The following is a 17,665-nucleotide window of genomic DNA, read 5'->3' as shown; positions in this document are numbered from 1 at the left end:
TCAGGTGGATCCCCAAGCACTAATAGTAGAAGAAATTTGTCCATGGGATGCCTAATCATTCTTGAACCTGTGGTTTGATATCTTTGGTCAGTTTGTCAAAATTTAAAGGGATTATCTCTTCATATACTGCTTATTTCTGTTGTCTCTCTTCTTCTGGGATTCCAAGTATTATTATCTAGATATTAGACCTTTCACTATAGTCCATATATATTTTGTATGCTTTTTTTGTATTTTCCAGTGTTTGTCTTCCCTTGCTTCAATATTTTCTTCTGTCCAATCTAACAGTTGCTAATTATCTCTTCTGTAGTGCTCAGTCTGTTATTTAACCTCTCTACCCAGTTCTTAATTTTGATTATTAATTTTTCAGGTCCAGACTTCCATGTTGTTACCTTTAGAATTTCTAGATCTCTGGGCAAGTTTTCCACCTTGCCTTTTAATTTATTCAGCATACAAATCACAGATATTTTCAAATCTGTATCTCATAACTATACTAGCTAGATATCCTGTGGTCTGTTTGCATTGCTTGTTTTCTCTTATTTTTCGTAGTCAAATTTTAAAAAACATATTTGGTTATTTTTTTCATTAATTATAGAGCTCTATGTGAAAAATTTATAGAAGTCATTTAGTCTCTAAATGTTGATTTTATTTTCTTTCTAGCAAGTATCTAGGCTAGGCGCACTAACACTCCCAAGTAATATTAATCTGATCAGGGACTAAGATCATTCAAAGGCTGGCTTCAGTCTCTTTGCAGAATTGCAGGATTTTTTTTTATTTTTTATTTTTATTTATTTATTTATTTATTTTGAGACAGTCTTGCTCTGTCACCCAGGCTGGAGTGCAGTGTTGTGATCTCGGCTCACTGTAACCTCCACCTCCCAGGCTCAAATGATTCTCCTGCCTCAGCCTCCCAAGTAGTTGGGACCACAGGCACACATCACCACACCCGGCTAATTTTTGCAGCTAATTCTTGTGTTTTTAGTAGAAACGGGGTTTCACCATGTTGCTAGACTCCAACTCCCGCGCTCAAGTGACCCTCTCACCTTTGCCTCCAAAGTGCTAGGATTGCAGGCATAAGCTACTGTACCCTGCTAGGATGCTCTATTTCTGATTCTCCTCATTCATAGTTTATAGCCCTTCTGGCTCCAACCGAATCCTGGAGTGTTTACCAGAACCCCTCCGTCTTGACAGCCCTGAGTTCTAATTTTTGTCCTCCCTCCTCCCTGACCCCGATGAATTTTCTGAAAGATGTACTCATATTCTCAACTTCCAGCTACAGCTTTTCAGAATTGGCAAATGTATCAAGACAAAAGTTGTGTTACATTCTAGGCTGTCTTTTGGCGTCTCTACTTTTTAGAATTTGGTTCCAAAAATCTTCACTGAATTGATAGGTTGATGACATATTTAGACAGGTATTTTATTTTGTCTTTTCTAGCTTTTACAGTTATTCTCTGTGGAAATTTTGTATAAAGTAACCTACTCTTCCATTTCCAAAAGCAAGTCTTCTCTTCTTTTACATCTAATGGTATATAAAATGTCCATGAGTTCAATCGCTTGAATTTTTACATTCCACAAATGAGTGAAAACATGAGAAGTTTGTCTTTCTGTGCCTGGCTTATTTCACTTAGCATAACGTCTTCCAGTTCCATCCATGTTGTTGTAAATGACAGGATCTCATTCTTTTTATGGCTGAATAATACTCCATTGTATATATGTACCACATTTTCTTTATCCATTCATCTGTTGACAGACACTTAGGTTGTTTCCAATTTTTGGCTATTGTGATTAGTACTGCAATAAATATAAAAGCACCGATATATCTTCAGCATGCTGATTTCATTTCCCTTGGAGAAATGCCTAGCAGTGGGATTGCTGGATCATATGGTAGTCATATCTTTAGCTTTTTGAGGAACCTCCATATTGTTCTCCATAGTGGCTGTACTAATTTACATTCCCAACAGTAGTGTTCCCTTTTCTCTACATCCTCTCCAGCATTCATTATTGCCTGTCTTTTGGATAAAAGTAATTTTTACTGGGGTGAGATTATATCTCATTGCAGTTTTAATTTGCATTTCTCTGACAAGCACTGATGAGTACCATTTCACATGCCTGTTTGACATTTGTGTATCCTCTTTTGAGAAATGTCTATTCAGGTCTTTTGCCCATTTTTTTTTATTATTATTATACTTTAAGTTCTAGGGTACATGTGCATAATGTGCAGGTTTGTTACATATGTATACTTGTCCCATGTTGGTGTGCTGCACCCATCAACTCGTCAGCACCCATCAAGTCATCATTTATATCATGTATAACTCCCCAATGCAATCCCTCCCCCCTCCCCCCTCCCCATGATAGGCCCCAGTGTGTGATGTTCCCCTTCCCGAGTCCAAGTGATCTCATTGTTCAGTTCCCACCTATGAGTGAGAACATGTGGTGTTTGGTTTTCTGTTCTTGTGATAGTTTGCTAAGAATGATGGTTTCCAGCTGCATCCATGTCCCTACAAAGGACGCAAACTCATCCTTTTTTATGGCTGCATAGTATTCCATGGTGTATATGTGCCACATTTTCTTAATCCAGTCTGTCACAGATGGACATTTGGGTTGATTCCAAGTCTTTGCTATTGTGAATAGTGCCGCAATAAACATACGTGTGCATGTGTCTTTGTAGTAGAATAATTTATAATCCTTTGGGTATATACCCAGTAGTGGGATGGCTGGGTCATATGGTACATCTAGTTCTAGATCCTTGAGGAATTGCCATACTGTTTTCCATAATGGTTGAACTAGTTTACAATCCCACCAACAGTGTAAAAGTGTTCCTATTTCTCCACATCCTCTCCAACACCTGTTGTTTCCTGACTTCTTAATGATTGCCATTCTAACTGGTGTGAGATGGTATCTCATTGTGGTTTTGATTTGCATTTCTCTGATGGCGAGTGATGATGAGCATTTTTTCATGTGTCTGTTGGCTGTATGAATGTCTTCTTTTGAGAAATGTCTGTTCATATCCTTTGCCCACTTTTTGATGGGGTTGTTTTTTTTTTCTTGTATATTTGTTTGAGTTCTTTGTAGATTTTGAATATTAGCCCTTTGTCAGATGAGTAGGTTGCAAAAATTTTCTCCCATTCTGTAGGTTGCCTGTTCACTCGGATGGTAGTTTCTTTTGCTGTGCAGAAGCTCTTTAGTTTAATTAGATCCCATTTGTCAATTTTGGCTGTCCTCCTTCTGAAATCAGGTGTCCACAGTCCTCACATGCACAGGATTTGTCCTGTGCTGACAAACAGTAGCTATAAGATCATGATCTGGTCACTTCCCCTACAGCACAAGGCCACCTCCCTGAGAATGATAAGTCCCAGGAGTCCCATCCTGAGGAGCCTTGGCTTCCTGTGGTCCAAAGACATCAAGGAAATACAGAGACTGCTCTGGCTGGATGAATCCAGGAAGAATTTCATGACTTAGTCATTCCAACTGATACTATGGGAACAGGCACTGCAGGACCTCAGGTTTAGCTCCCTGGAGTGCATTTTGGACATTTCACATCAGCAATGAAGGATGAGTAAACAAACAGAATTCTTCTCCCTTTGCTTAAAACTCACAGTTCCTTCTCCATTCTGTTCCTGCTATGACTGTGACTATTACATTCCATGGCAAGCAGCTAAGTCATTCTTAAGGAAAATGGGAAGCAGTAGCCAGAAAGTGCCACATATCTCCAACATACTTAAGTTTCTTATATGAATTTGAATTTTCCCCTCAGATTAAGTGGTATTTTGAGATATTTACACCTCTCTCTATTTTCCTGAGAAAGCTCTGGTAGGACCCAGTGTGTAAGAAGATGTTGGACTCAAATTTTCTTCTTGTATTAGGATGTTGACTGAAGTCAAAAGATGAAAATAATAGATGCCTCTTATCCCCATATACTAAAGTAACCTTAGGATAAGCTGCTGAAAATCTCTGCAGGACTTGCTAAGAAAAAAAAAATGGAACTCTATTTCTCTGGTTCAGCTATATATTTGGAAGACTGAACTTTGGTGAGAATTTTTTAGATAGGGAAGTTATTGTCCTGAAAGACAATGTTGTAGTCTCCCCCTAATCTTGTACAGGGGAGGAAAACTGGTTGTCCTCCTACAACAGAGGTCAATTGAAAGGGCAGGATTCACAATGACAGCTTGTAGATGTTAGAGATTCCTTCAAGAGATTCCTTTATTCCTTTATCCCTCAGCAGAATATCTGCTATGGTAGTAGACTTGATGTTCTAACCTCTGAGTCTATTGTTGAATAAAGAAAAAGAACTGAAGAGATAGAACAGGACGTTGAGACATAACAGCAGATGACATCTAAGAAGGAAGACCAGCTTCCACAGTCTTGCTAGTATTGTGCTCAGGATGGTTTTCTGTTGGGCAGAGAGACCTCATTATCGAGAAGCTATGGCTGGTGACAATGAAGGTAGGAGCTTAGGCAGTACCTGAAGGGTTAAATCTGACTGCTCATCCCATGTCCGGAAAGCATGCTGTGAGGAAAATCCTTCAAGATGCTCCAGAAGCACTCACAGAAGCACCCTATAAGACAGCCCTCCTGCAGAACCTGCCACACAGAGGGAGCAGAGATAGCCCTCCTGCAGAACCTGCCAATAGAGGAAGCTAGTGGTACAGTCATATGTATACTGATTTCCCCTCCCCTTTTCCATCTCCCAATACAAAGGAGGAGGAAGGGGTACTCAGGAAAAAGATGGAGAGGTGGTAGTGAATGAGAGAAAGAGCCCATCATATTCCCCTTCCAACTCCAGTCTCCTGGGAGATACCTGGGCAATGCTTGGGTGCAAGGGAGAATTTGAGTTTCAAGTTTTGTTCAGAATTAAATTTAGCTGGTCTGGACTTTAATATCCATGGAAGTGACTGACGAAATGTGAAATTTCCCTGAGGTATTTTCAAGAGAGATTCAACACAGCATAGGAAAAAACAATGACCAGAAAAGACAATGCTTCCTGTTTTGTTGTACTGACTTTAGACTGTTCAATACACAAGTTCATAGGCTCTTGGGTTTTATAAGAAGGGGGCAGTTTTGGATGCTCCCACCCTTTCTAGCATCAATCAAATCAATAAATGCCAAGATTCCAGGTCCCCGAGGGCAAACGAGAAGCAAGTTCAGGAATGTTGGGTGGAAGCTTCATAATGACCACACACAGGTACTGTAAAGGCAATTGGAAGTAGAAACTGGGTAGTTACTGGAGATGTGATGGGGTTTGGAAGGTCAGGGAGGAAATCTTTCAGGAATAGGAGTATCTTGGAAGATCAAGAGGGAGGACAGGGAGCTGGGTGTTGGATGGTGAGAATATTCATGTGCTACTTACCTGTAGTCCATGGGGAAAAAGGAAAACTCTCTGGGAGGCAATAGAAGACCCTGACCAATATGACCTTGCCAAATTCCTTTTCTTCAACAATTGCCATCCCTTTTGCCAATTCTTTGCTGCAATTATCTTTTACCATGTTTTCTCTCAATGTTCTGCCTATCCTGAATGTAGGGAGTGTATTGGACATACTAGAAGCATGAAGGATCTGTGCTAGGTCCCAGGTGGCTGCATCACTTTAGTGACAGATACTGTGTGCTCAATGAATATACTTTGACTCTGAGGGAGGTCTCATCTCCAGGGAGCTTAGAATGGACACAGGTTTGTTCATTGTGGAATGCAAAACTTCAGCAGAGTGGTTAGGGGAAAAGTGAATGGAAGCATTGAAAGAGCTCAATGATATTTGACAGAGAAAATCTGGAGTGGACAAAACAAGAGTGTTCTGGCTGCAACTACACCTGGGCATTCTGTTGAGTGAGGATCTTTCTAGAAATAAGACCTAAGAAGGGATTACTAAGACAAGGATACACTGAGTTAGAAACCAAACATTTGTTGATGCAAATGGCTTTGAAACACAAAAGATTAGAATATATGGTGCATGCCCAATTTTCAGACTATTAAGAGTAAATTCTACAAGGGCATTCCCATCCTTATCATCTTTACTAATGTTACATGGGACTTCTCCACCAAGGAGGTGCAGAGGTGAGGGAGGAGGAAAAGCACCACACTGGGAAGAGGCTTGTCTCTTTGCTTCACTGGATCATCCAGCCCTGCTCCACTGTGGTTTTCAGTGCCCTGGTCACTGCATGAGTGACAGCATCCAGAGGGCTGATGCTGTGCCTAGTGGGATGTGTAAAGCCTGTGATGGAGCGTTCTCCAGAGCTGAGGCTATGACAGCCCCCAGAGCCGAGGCTCAGTGGGAAGAGACTGCAGTGGACACTGAGGAGCATGTTTGAGTACCCACTTTGAGGGACATTGGGAGAGGCTTGAAGCTCCTCCTAGTTTTACTTCCAGGATGTCTTGGGAAAAGTATAATGACTATAGATGAAGTAAAAAGAGAGATAATAATAGGTAATTGTATTAATTTTTTAAATTGGATCTTTTTATACTTGTTTCAAAGCATATGTGTCTTTGAATCCACAACTTAGGAAAAATTTCCGAGCAGAGGAGAGCAGGAAATAGAAAGTAGCTTGGGTTGAGGTATCCTGATTCAAGTGAGGACTGAGCAAACCTTGGAGCTCTTTTCTATTTTGTTTTCAGGCAGCAAATGGGTGGTGGGATTGGGAGGGGTGAGAGTGTGGGTCTTGTTTAGGAGTCAGTTTCTTTGCCTTTGTAGCCCCAAGGCCTCTGCATCTCCATGGCAAGTGTCAAGAGTTTTGAGGAGAGTGGGGATTCAAAAAACCCCATGACTATTCACATATCTGTGCCTCAGTCTTTCTGTAGGTCTCCAATTCTTTATTTTTCATTCATTAACATCATTCCTTCTTTAAACAAGTTATGTTGAGATGGTGACACTGTGCTGGGCAAAGCATATTCAAGACTGAAGAAGACACCATCCCTACCTCTTAGGCTGATGGAGTAGTGAGACTGACAGATAAGTAGGAAACTAAGCCTGAGCCAGGCGGGGGTGCTGGAATACAGTGTGTGGGGTTCCCCAGGCCTGAAGTCATGGTTTTGGGGCATTAGTCCCTTTTGGTTCTGTAGTGACTCTGAATAAATGATGAATCCAGATAGTGTCACCTGCTGTCACTTGGGATTGTTGATGGGATGAGTAAGATGTGGAGCCTGTATCCATCCAAGGGCAGTAAGCCCAGGCATGGCAACTAAGAGAAATTTGTGGACCCAAGAAACATCAAGGAGGTGCCCAGGAGAAAGAGACAATGCTGAGGTCGAGGTAGAACGGGGCTGAGGGGAGCACTGGGGACATGTACAATCTCAAAGGTAGAATAATTTTCTCATTAAGAGCATCTGTTTTGGAGACAGGAACTTCCAGATTTTAATCTTTCCCTGCTTCTCCTAATAGCTGTATTAAGGTAGAGATGTCTGAGGCAAAACGAATCTGTTTATATGAAGGCAAAATGACCCAGGGATATCACAGGTAAATTCAGAGACAAGTATAAGAAATCTACAATGGCTTCGGTAATATGCATCACGGATTAACATACGTTTAAGTAACCTTGTGTCAGGATCTTAGTGACTGTAGTATTGATTCTAAGAGACCCAGGGAATTGGATGGGATGACTAAGAGAGATTTGTTCACACAGAAATGGTAATTGATGGGTGTGATTATAATGAGGTTAATATGATCACCGTGAGCACCAGACACGAAGTGGACCAAGGTTGTAGAGAGAGCACTAAACTCTATAGTATTTTTCCAATGCATTTATTATAACAATAGATATATATTTTATCCTGAATCATGATATATTAAAAGTATATAAAAATGGAATACACAAGTAAGTTTCAAACATATCCTAAAATTACAAGATTTTGATAAAACATTATTATTGCATTAAATGTGTCTGAGTATCCTGATACAGGGAAGGATATAGATGTGACCATTTTTTTAATGTGGTCCATACATTATAGCCAAGTACCAGACAGAAGCAATTTCAAGATACCTGGGTGAATGGGGTTGTTCACTGAGAACTGGGAAATGAGAAAGGCACTGGGAAGGGACAAGGACCTTTTAACTGTAAACAAACATTTCACCATTGGAATCAACCACCTACCCCTTGCCTCACTAAGCTCCTACCTTCGGTGTGGAAGCAACCAGACATTGAATGCCCTTTTTGTATTCACCCAAGCAATGATACCCAAAAAGTTTGTATTCACCCAAGCAATGATACCCAAAAAGTTCTCAAAAGTTTGCCCATGGTGGATGCCTTCACTGGATTTAGCCACCCTTTACTAGCATCTGTCAAGTGCTCCAGAGTGGGAATTCAACTGAATATAGAACCACCTTTGTCTAAATGTGCTGTCAGGCAAGGAAATCGGAAAACATCTCTAATGGACCCACTGGAACATAAGCTCCCTGAGAGGGGACTCCGTCTTGTTTCAAACTGATCCAAGTACCTAGACCAGTGCCACATAACTATGAGCAGATAAATTATGAATGAATGGGTGTTGGACTTGGTCTACAAGTCATAACACAAAATTCTTTACGTCTCCTAGGCTGATTTTATTCAAGAATTGCTCAATTTTTGAGTAGCAAGTGGTTGTAGAAGTGAATCAAAAGTGTATATAATAGGCTTTTATAAGTCCTACAGCTGTGGTAACTTCTTAAAGAAATCTTTCTTAGCCAGTTGAATGACTAAATGATGAATCCAGCCTGAGTAAATGATGAATCCAGATGGTGTCACCTGCTGTCACTTGGGACAGTTAATGGAATGAGTAAGATGTGGAGCCTGTATCCATCCAAGAGCAATAAATCCAGGCGTGGCAACTAAGAGGAGTTGAGCTGGGCAGTTGATCTAAACTCATCAGAGCAGTTCTGACATCAACTTCCTCATAGGATCTGTTTGGGTACCTTTTTCACCCCAATGGGTTAAGAAAATGAATGTCTATGAACACAGAAAAGGGGAGTAATTTACATTTCCCTATTTCCCAAGAGTTTGGAAAAAAAGCTTCTAAAATTTAATATATTCACCTATTACCGGATACGTTAATTTCTCTGTTGTATCTAGCCCTAAACTACTCTTAAGATCTGCTCTTTCACTTTGGCTCAGTTTATGAGACCTCCTTGGATTACTAGTATTTTCCTGATGAGCACCAAGGCTTGAATTTTTACTGAGTCTTTCTCCAGTTCATTAACATTCTCAAAATTGGTAGTGAAAGTGAATTGTTCTTTTAATGCACATCAAGAATAATGATTTTAATCCTGTGGTGCAGCTGAATACTACTCTGAGTCCAAACTCTAGGAGATGAACTCCTTAGAAGTGTGATTCATATGGTTTGGTGGTTTAGTGATGTATAATTCAAACAACAAAATACTGTGGACTAAAATAATTACCAAACAAATCCACTGTTTACTCACATCTCTTAAAACATTTTAGAAGAACTCCAAACACCACAGCCATCAGGAGCATAGGCTTCTCAGCAAAACTGCCAAGGTTTTCATGGCGGCTGTTGGGAGACCCTGGACACTCATTCCATGATGATTCTCATCTGTAAAATGGGACAAGGGTTGTACCTAACTGGAAGGACTGCAGTGAGGATTAAATTATTTACTGTATGTCAAGCCACTGGCACATCATGAGTAGTATACAAGTCATTGGCCCTATGAATATATCCAGTTTACAACTCCTGCAATGATCAGGTTTTTATTCTTCTTGCTTCCCCTAAGTTCCTCTCAGTGTGTACCTCTGCAACCATCTCCATCTCTCTCCTTGCACCCATCAACTATTCACCTTTCAAGGATCCCTTCCTACCTCCTCAACACCCAGATCTTCCGTAGAAAAATAAGGTGAATGTTCCTCCCTGCAGCAGTGTGGCCTTCTGCAGCCTCTTTCTAGCAGCAACACATAAAGTCCTCATGGTCTCCCTATGAGTGGAGAGAAGTGTTGCCTCTCATTCTTCTCATCCTGTGAAACATTCAATCTGGGAGATAAGGAGTGAGACAGCAATGGAGCAGCCTTGGGAGGGGCAATATAGAAGTGTAGGTGGGAAAGGGAAGCTTTATTTTTTACAGAGTGAGACATAAGTGCTGCTAAGCACTGACCAGAACATGGGTGTGGAGACAACCATGAGGGACACCCAGGGAGACTGCTGGAGATCACTGACAGCCCTCATTAGGATGAACTCAGGAGCTCAGACCGTAGGCAGGAGGTTAGGAGTGGGTACATCAGACTGAGGTTAATCCTGGGCACTTAGGGTCTCTGATTCCTCTAAAACTGCTTATCTCAATGCACTGCCAAGGTCAGCAGCAGCAGCCAAAGCCCTTCAACAGCTGCAGCTGCCAGTGGGTAAACTCACAGCAGTCATGTGTCTAATGCCTGTGCCAGTGGAAGAGACAGCACCTGTGGTGGCTCAGGCAGCAGCTACCCCCTAAGAGTAAAAGCAACCCCTGGAGCTGTAGCCATAGCAGGAGAAGACTAGAGGTGGACATGGGGCTTGGACTGGGTGGGTAAATCTAGGAGCCTTTGGAGGCTATCCCTGCTGCTGGTTTTGCTGACACGAAATCTCACAAAGCATCAATGACTCTAGAGAGAATGCAATAATGCAAATGAATCTTTGTAATGTCTCTTCTCTGATGGGTGTACTTCTGCACTAAGAAATATAGGGAGAAAATGAAAATCAATTTGGAGTTAGTTTATCCTGGAAAGATGCTCTTTTCTCTTTGGTCACCTGCTACAAAATGATACTAGGTCTTTTCTAATTGAGCACCTAAGGTGTCCTATCTCCATGTAATCACAGAGGAGAATAAACTTGTTTGGGTAAAGCTTCATTGATGATGTCTGGTGAGATCAGTGCATCTCTCAGAACACATATAGGAAGAAGATGAGAGTGTGCTGAAGACTCATGACCTTCACAGTCACAGGACACCTGAAACATCCCGGAAGGGTGCCCATTAATCCCACACTCTTTCTGCTACCTCCATCCCAGACCCTCTGCTTCCTTCTCCCCTGATGGAAGCCTGGGTTTGTCTTCCTAGGTCTTCCAGCTCCAGGTCCTGTCTACAGCTTGACATCCATCTGATTTCATGGCAGCAAGAGAAAGCTTATTTGAAAAAGTCCATGGTCTGGGAAGCCCAAGACAGAGCTGCTACATTGTGAGGGACAGCATGAATGGGTTGCTCGGGGAGGTGACAGCACCAAACACCACAGCCCAGGTCCAGGCCTTCACCGTCTTCCCAGAAACAGGATGGCATGTTTGACACAGGAAGCCCTGGTCCTCACTTGTACACCTCCCACCCAGGCCTACATGTGTGCTCAAAATATGTCATGCTCCATGCATTGTGGTGGAAGGTAGAGTTAAATATGACACATCACCTGACCTATAGAAATTGACTATCTAACTGCACAGGCAGTCAAGTAAATAGGGAGCCTGCTTCCATGAGATAAGTACTGCAATGTAAATGACTACCCACAAAGTCCATGGTTCTTTGCCCATCTACTTTTTTCTGTAATGTTCCCTTAGGAAAATCAAGCACCAGATGTGATCAGCACTTGCTGTTGGGGTAGTGACTGAGTTAAGGATGCTGGACATTCAGAATGGGCTGTGTGTAAAACATATGGAAGCGTAAAGTCAGCGGAGATGAGGACTCTTGAGAGACTCACTGATACCCAGGAAGTAACATAGGGCCCTGGGCAAGAGAGGAGGAGAGCCAAATGAATACCCGATTGAGGGGCAAATATGGAGAAGGAAAGTACAACAATTGGAAGGCCAAGAGTCACAATAAGCACATTACAAAAGGCATGACCTTCCATCAAAATCCAGGGAATGTGTGCTTTTTATTTGAAGACCATGAAAACACCAAGGGAGGAGTCGTTCATCTGCTTGGACTCGAAATGAAGTTCTGCAAGCATGCATGATAATAGATGGGCTTGATGAAGATGACTTTGGTATGTGTGCTGCTTTTGAGGTTGATGATAGTGCTGGGTACATCTCATGTAATGGAACTGACCTGATCATGTCTATATTTTGGGTAGGGAGAATTGATGCAAACTGAATGCTATTTTCCCTGTGAATTTCATTTTAATTTTAGATACATTTCTCATTCAATTAATATCTAACATTAAATACCTTTTGCTAGATATCTTTCAAGATAAATCAGTCAGGCTGTAACCAAACTTTATCCATATTTAAATTAAATTATAATTGTCAATGAAAATTAAATTGTGTTCACTATCAGGGTTATAATTTTTGTCTTCTCATTCTGCCTGACAGTCCACTCTAGTGAACTGAAATAGTGATGCCTGTGGGAGCATAAAGGCACTGGGCCATAGGAAAGAGGGTGGCTCCAAATGTGGACTGGGGAGAGCGTAGATTTAGCTATTGATATTCTCAGCAGCCTTTTCCTGCCTCCATCACATGACCCCTGTCTCTGTCCTGGAAATATTTTCAAGAATTATCCCTTGAACTACTTTTGAGTGGCCACTTCACTTATAATGTTAAGGGTTCCTTCAGTGGCCTCTGTCCTGCAAAGAGACATTTACAAGAGATGGACCAAGGACTTTCTCATGGTAGCCAGATTGTGGGGATGAATATAGCTGAGTGGCCACTTTTGCTTCTTAGGAGTAAAATCTGTAGTCATTGGGATACAACAACAGAGGAGTAAGTTCTGAAGTTTCAGAACACCCCAGAACTGTAGTGGGGGCCCCTTTCTGTTCCTATGGAATGCAGCAGATGTCCACACACGGCTTTCTCCGCAGCCCCAACCCTGGCTTGGGAGGCTCTATACTTATCCTGGTGATGGTGCCCATCAACCTTTCCTCCCTTCCATGAGGGGCTCCCAATTCCTGGCTCCTCTGTCATCAAAGCAAAAACTACACAGGTCTGAGGCTGTGCAGCCGTCCTGTGATGACAGAGGGTTGGCTGAGAGACCACAGTCCAACTACTTGCCCAGAGCATGAGGTCAGTTCTCTGGGGTCACTTCTACCAGGGGTAACACACTTAAATCTCTGGCTTTCTAAGGTCCTTGGAGGTCAGGTGACAGGAGAACCTGGCCTGGATGGATACATCCTGGATAATTTCCTAACAAGTGAGACACCACTGGTAATGAAAACAAGAAGTTTTATTTTTTGGCAGGGTTAGGCACAGGGAACTGCCAATCCTTGGCAGGGGCAGGGATGAGGGAACTGTGAGCTCCTGGACATCAGACAGGAAGCACCTTCTGGGGACAGCTTGGATACTCAACAGGAACACCCCCAGCTCAGCTTGTGAAAGCCAGAACAAGGTATCTGGAAAAGCATGCATCAGGATGGGGCTTTTCCTGGGCCCTTGGGATTCTTGTTTCCTCCAAAGATCACTCATCTCATCATCAGGATGCAGGTCAGCAGCAGCCCCCAGAGCCATGGCCACAGCAGGAGCCCCCACCTTGCTGAACACTGTCTCTGTCACAGGAGTTGGATCTCTGGCGCCGGCATCGATGGGACCTGCGGTGTCTGTGGTGGCTCGGGCAGCAGCCACCTTCAGAGCTGGGGCCACAGCCCCTGGAGTTTAAAACACAGCCAGAAGAGGCTGGAGGCAGACACTGTGCTGGGCTCTTTGGGGGGCACTTGGGTGAGGGGCACTTGGGTGGGGACTGGCACTGCTGCTGGTTCTGCTGGCAGGACATCTTTGCAGGAATTTTACCTTGAACAAAATAATAGAAACATTTGAGCACAGAACCTTCAGATCATCTCCTTATTTTGGGGTTTGTCACACACTGACACCCTTGATGAAGCCACTTTCCAAGCCAATATCTGTGGGAGAGAAATGGAAATGCAGTAGAGGGAACCCTACACATGCATTTGGATAAAGCATCCTCAAGAATGTAAAATGGATCTATGTGCATTCCTGACAGCATGCTCCAAACAAGAATGTGAAGGAACACTAAGGTCCTGTGGCTTTTGCAGTTCGTGAGTTCCTGATATGTACCTTAGAGGCTCCTTATTCACCATCACCTCCCCCACTGCTGCCCACTGTGGGCCTCTTTCTGATGGTTCCATTTCAGTTCTAGGCCTCTCTTTCCCAAACACTCCCAGCTGAGGGTCTGTCCCCTGCTGGCCACTCACCAGATGCAGAGGAGGTAGGAGAAGGTGGTTGCTCCTAAGGATGCTGTGGATGAGAAGCCTAGGGTAGGAGCCCTTTTATCCCGTGCAGCATACATGATGCACAACCTGAGTATGCTGCTGCTTTTACAACCAGGCAGGTGACAGCACCAGATACTTCCCAGTTGCCTGCTTCCTCAGCATGTGCCTAAAGGTGTAATAAGACGACCCCATGTGTCCTCCTGGGCACATGCCTAAAGATTTAATAAGATGGAAGCAGGATGTCCTCGTGACTGCGGAAGTACTTCCCACTCTGGTCCACCCTGAACCTCCTGCCCACCTCTGCTTGTTCATTCACAGGCACTGTTTGTTTCACTTATTTCAACAGTAGTAGTATGGAGATGCATTGGACATATTTCTTCCATTGAGTACCTTGCAGCCTAAATGGACTATCACTCAGAAAAGTAAATATATTTGATCTGATGAAATAAGCACTATCACGGAAGTGTTTTAAAAGACTTCAAGCCTAAGACCACAGCGTTTGTAAGTCAGTCCTCCGTTGCACTGATGGTCCCAAAGGGTAACGGTGTTCAGGTGTTCTCCAGGAATGACAGCTGGACACACTTACCATTTTTTGTAATAAGAACAATGTCTACTCTTTTAGAAATTTTCAAGAATACAATACATTGTTATAGTCATCATGCTGTACAATAAATTTCCTGAACCTATTACTCCTGCCTCATTGAAATTTTGTATCCTTTGACCAACATCTCCCCAGTTCTTCCCCACTCCCCAACCCAACCCCTGATAATGATCATTTCTACTTCTATGCACTTCACTTTTTAAGATTCCACATATAAGTGAGATCACGGAATATTTGTCTTTCTATATCTGGCTTATATTACTTAGCATAATATCTTTCAGGTTTATTCAGGTTATCACAAATTAGAAACTTCCCTTTTTATATAAGGCTGAATTGTATTTCATTACGCTTATATATCATGTTTTTTAATCCATTTACCCACTAAAGGACACTTAGGTCGATTCCTTATCTGGCTGTAGTAAACAATGCTGCAATAAATATGGGAGTGCAGATATCTCTTCAAAATAGTGATTTCATTTCCTTTAGGTATATACCCAGTAGTGGGATTGTTGAATCACATGGTAGTTTCATTTTAATTTTTTTTTTTTTTTTTTTTTTTTTTTTTAGAGACGGAGTCTCGTTCTGTCGCCCAGGCTGGAGTGCAGTGGCCGGATCTCAGCTCACTGCAAGCTCCGCCTCCCGGGCTCACGCCATTCTCCTGCCTCAGCCTCCCGAGTAGCTGGGACTACAGGCGCCGCCACCTCGCCCGGCTAGTTTTTTGTAGTTTTAGTAGAGACAGGGTTTCACCGTGTTAGCCAGGATGGTCTCGATCTCCTGACCTCGTGATCCGCCCGCCTCGGCCTCCCAAAGTGCTGGGATTACAGGCTTGAGCCACCGCACCCGGCCTTCATTTTTAATTTTTTAAGGAAACTTCATAATGTTTTCCACAATGGCCATACTACTTTATATTCCCACTAATACTGTAAAAAGGTTCGCTTTTCTCCAAGTCTTTGCCAGTACTTGTTATTTTTTGTCTTTTGATAATATCCATTCTAGCAGGTGTGAGGTGACACTGTGTTTTTAACTTGCATTTCCCTGATTAGTAGTGATATTGAGCACTTTTTTATATATACTGTAGACCATTTGTATGGCTTCTTTTGGGAAACCCCCTGTGCCCATTTTTTAATTGGTTTATGTGTTTTCTTGCTATTGAGTTGTTTGAGTTTCTAAAATATTTTGGATATTAACTCCTTATCAGATGTGTAGTTCACATATATTTTATCACATACTGTAGGTTGTCTCTTCACTCCATTGATTGTTTCCTTTATTTTGCAGAAGCCTTTTACTTTGATGCAACCACATTTGTCTATTTTTTTATTTTGTTCTGTGCTTTTGGGGTCAAAATTCAAAAATAATATTTGCCCAGGTCTAATGTCAAGAAGTTTTCCCCCTGTGTTTTACTCCAGTAGTTTTAAAATTTCAAGTCTTATGTTTAAGACTTTAATACAAAATTAACATACAGAAATCAGTAGCACTTATATATACCATAAAAAGCTATCCAAAAAAGAAGTTAAAAATCCAGTTTATAATATCATCCAAAAAATACTTAGGAAGAAATTTAACCAAAGAGTTGAAAGATCTGTATACTAAAAACTATAAAACATTGAGGAAATAAAATGAAGACACAAATAGAAAGATATTCCATGTTCACAGACTGGAAAAGTGAATGTTGCTAAAATGTTCATACTAGGGGAGATGTTAGAAATATAACAGAATAGGAATTCTCTGACTCCAATAGTCCCACCACAGAAATCCAACTAGCAACCAACAGCAGACAAGAATACCCTTGTGAATATCTCAGAACTTGAAATGAGGCACAGACATCCCCTTGGACCACAGTACTGAGAAAAACCACACACACAGGGCAAGAGGAGGTTTTACTTTGACCACACTGTCCCTCCCCCAAGCCAGCACAGCATCACACATAAGAGGATTCCCAGGGACGGGCGCGGTGGCTCACGCCTGTAATCCCAGCACTTTGGGAGGCCGAGATGGGCAGATCACAAGGTCAGGAGATCAAGACCATCCTGGCTAACACGGTGAAACCCCGTCTCTACTAAAAGTACAAAAACATTAGCTGAGCGTGGTGGTGGGCACGTGTAGTCCCAGGTACCGAGAGGCTGAGGCAGGAGAATGGCATGAATCCAGGAGGTGGAGCTTGCAGTGAGCTGAGATTGCACCACTGTACTCCAGCCTGGGCGACAGAGTGAGACTCAGTCTCAAAAAAACAAAAAACAAAAAAAAAAAAAAAAAAGAGGATTCCCAGAACCCATGACTTTTACAGAGGGAAGAGAGAGTTGAGAATGAACTTTCAGCTTTCCCACCATTCTGGGATCCATCGCACAAGAAACTCTCTTGTCTTATCTCACAGGAAACATTAGCAATGTTTATTTAGAAACTAAGAACAGGGCGTTCAAGATGTCGACCAAGAATTTCCGAGTCAGTGATGGGGACTGGATTTGCCCTGACAAAAAATGTGGAAATGTAAACTTTGCTTGAAGAACCAGCTGTAATCGATGTGGTCGGGAGAAAACAACTGAGGCCAAGATGATGAAAGCTGGGGGCACTGAAATAGGAAAGACACTTGCAGAAAAGAACCGAGGCCTATTTAGTGCTAATGACTGGCAATGTAAAACTTGCAGCAATGTGAATTGGGCCAGAAGATCAGAGTGTAATATGTGTAATACTCTGAAGTATGCTAAATTAGAAGAAAGAACAGGATATGGTGGTGGTTTTAATGAAAGAGAAAATGTTGAATATATAGAAAGAGAAGAATCTGATGGTGAATATGATGAGTTTGGACGTAAAAAGAAGAAATACAGAGGGAAAGCAGTTGGTCCGGCATCTATATTAAAGGAAGTTGAAGATAAAGAATCAGAGGGAGAAGAAGAGGATGAGGATGAAGATCTTTCTAAATACAAATTAGATGAGGATGAGGATGAAGATGATGCTGATCTCTCAAAATATAATCTTGATGCCAGTGAAGAA

At 42.2% G+C, this 17,665-nt stretch overlaps 1 protein-coding gene and 1 pseudogene across 2 annotated transcripts; one reads left to right on the top strand and one right to left on the bottom strand.

Moving 5' to 3' along the window:
* Window positions 1-13,270: 13,270 nt before the first annotated feature.
* Window positions 13,271-13,673, bottom strand: LOC108518967 (late cornified envelope protein 3C-like). The gene has a single exon (XM_017857707.1). It carries the CDS (start codon window positions 13,617-13,619, stop codon window positions 13,335-13,337), a length of 285 nt encoding a protein of 94 aa, XP_017713196.1. The 5' UTR covers window positions 13,620-13,673; the 3' UTR covers window positions 13,271-13,334.
* Window positions 13,674-17,091: 3,418 nt separating this feature from the next.
* LOC108518950 (zinc finger Ran-binding domain-containing protein 2 pseudogene) lies at window positions 17,092-17,665 on the top strand (annotated as a pseudogene). The gene has a single exon (XR_001882491.1). The product of XR_001882491.1 is annotated as a zinc finger Ran-binding domain-containing protein 2 pseudogene (transcript).

This window comes from Rhinopithecus bieti, unplaced genomic scaffold (genome assembly GCF_001698545.2).
Source record: "Rhinopithecus bieti isolate Rb0 unplaced genomic scaffold, ASM169854v2 scaffold_45070, whole genome shotgun sequence".
Lineage (NCBI taxonomy): Eukaryota > Metazoa > Chordata > Mammalia > Primates > Cercopithecidae > Rhinopithecus > Rhinopithecus bieti.
The sequence above is the reverse complement of the archived record's forward strand: the minus strand, read 5'-3'. Positions and strand labels throughout refer to the sequence as shown.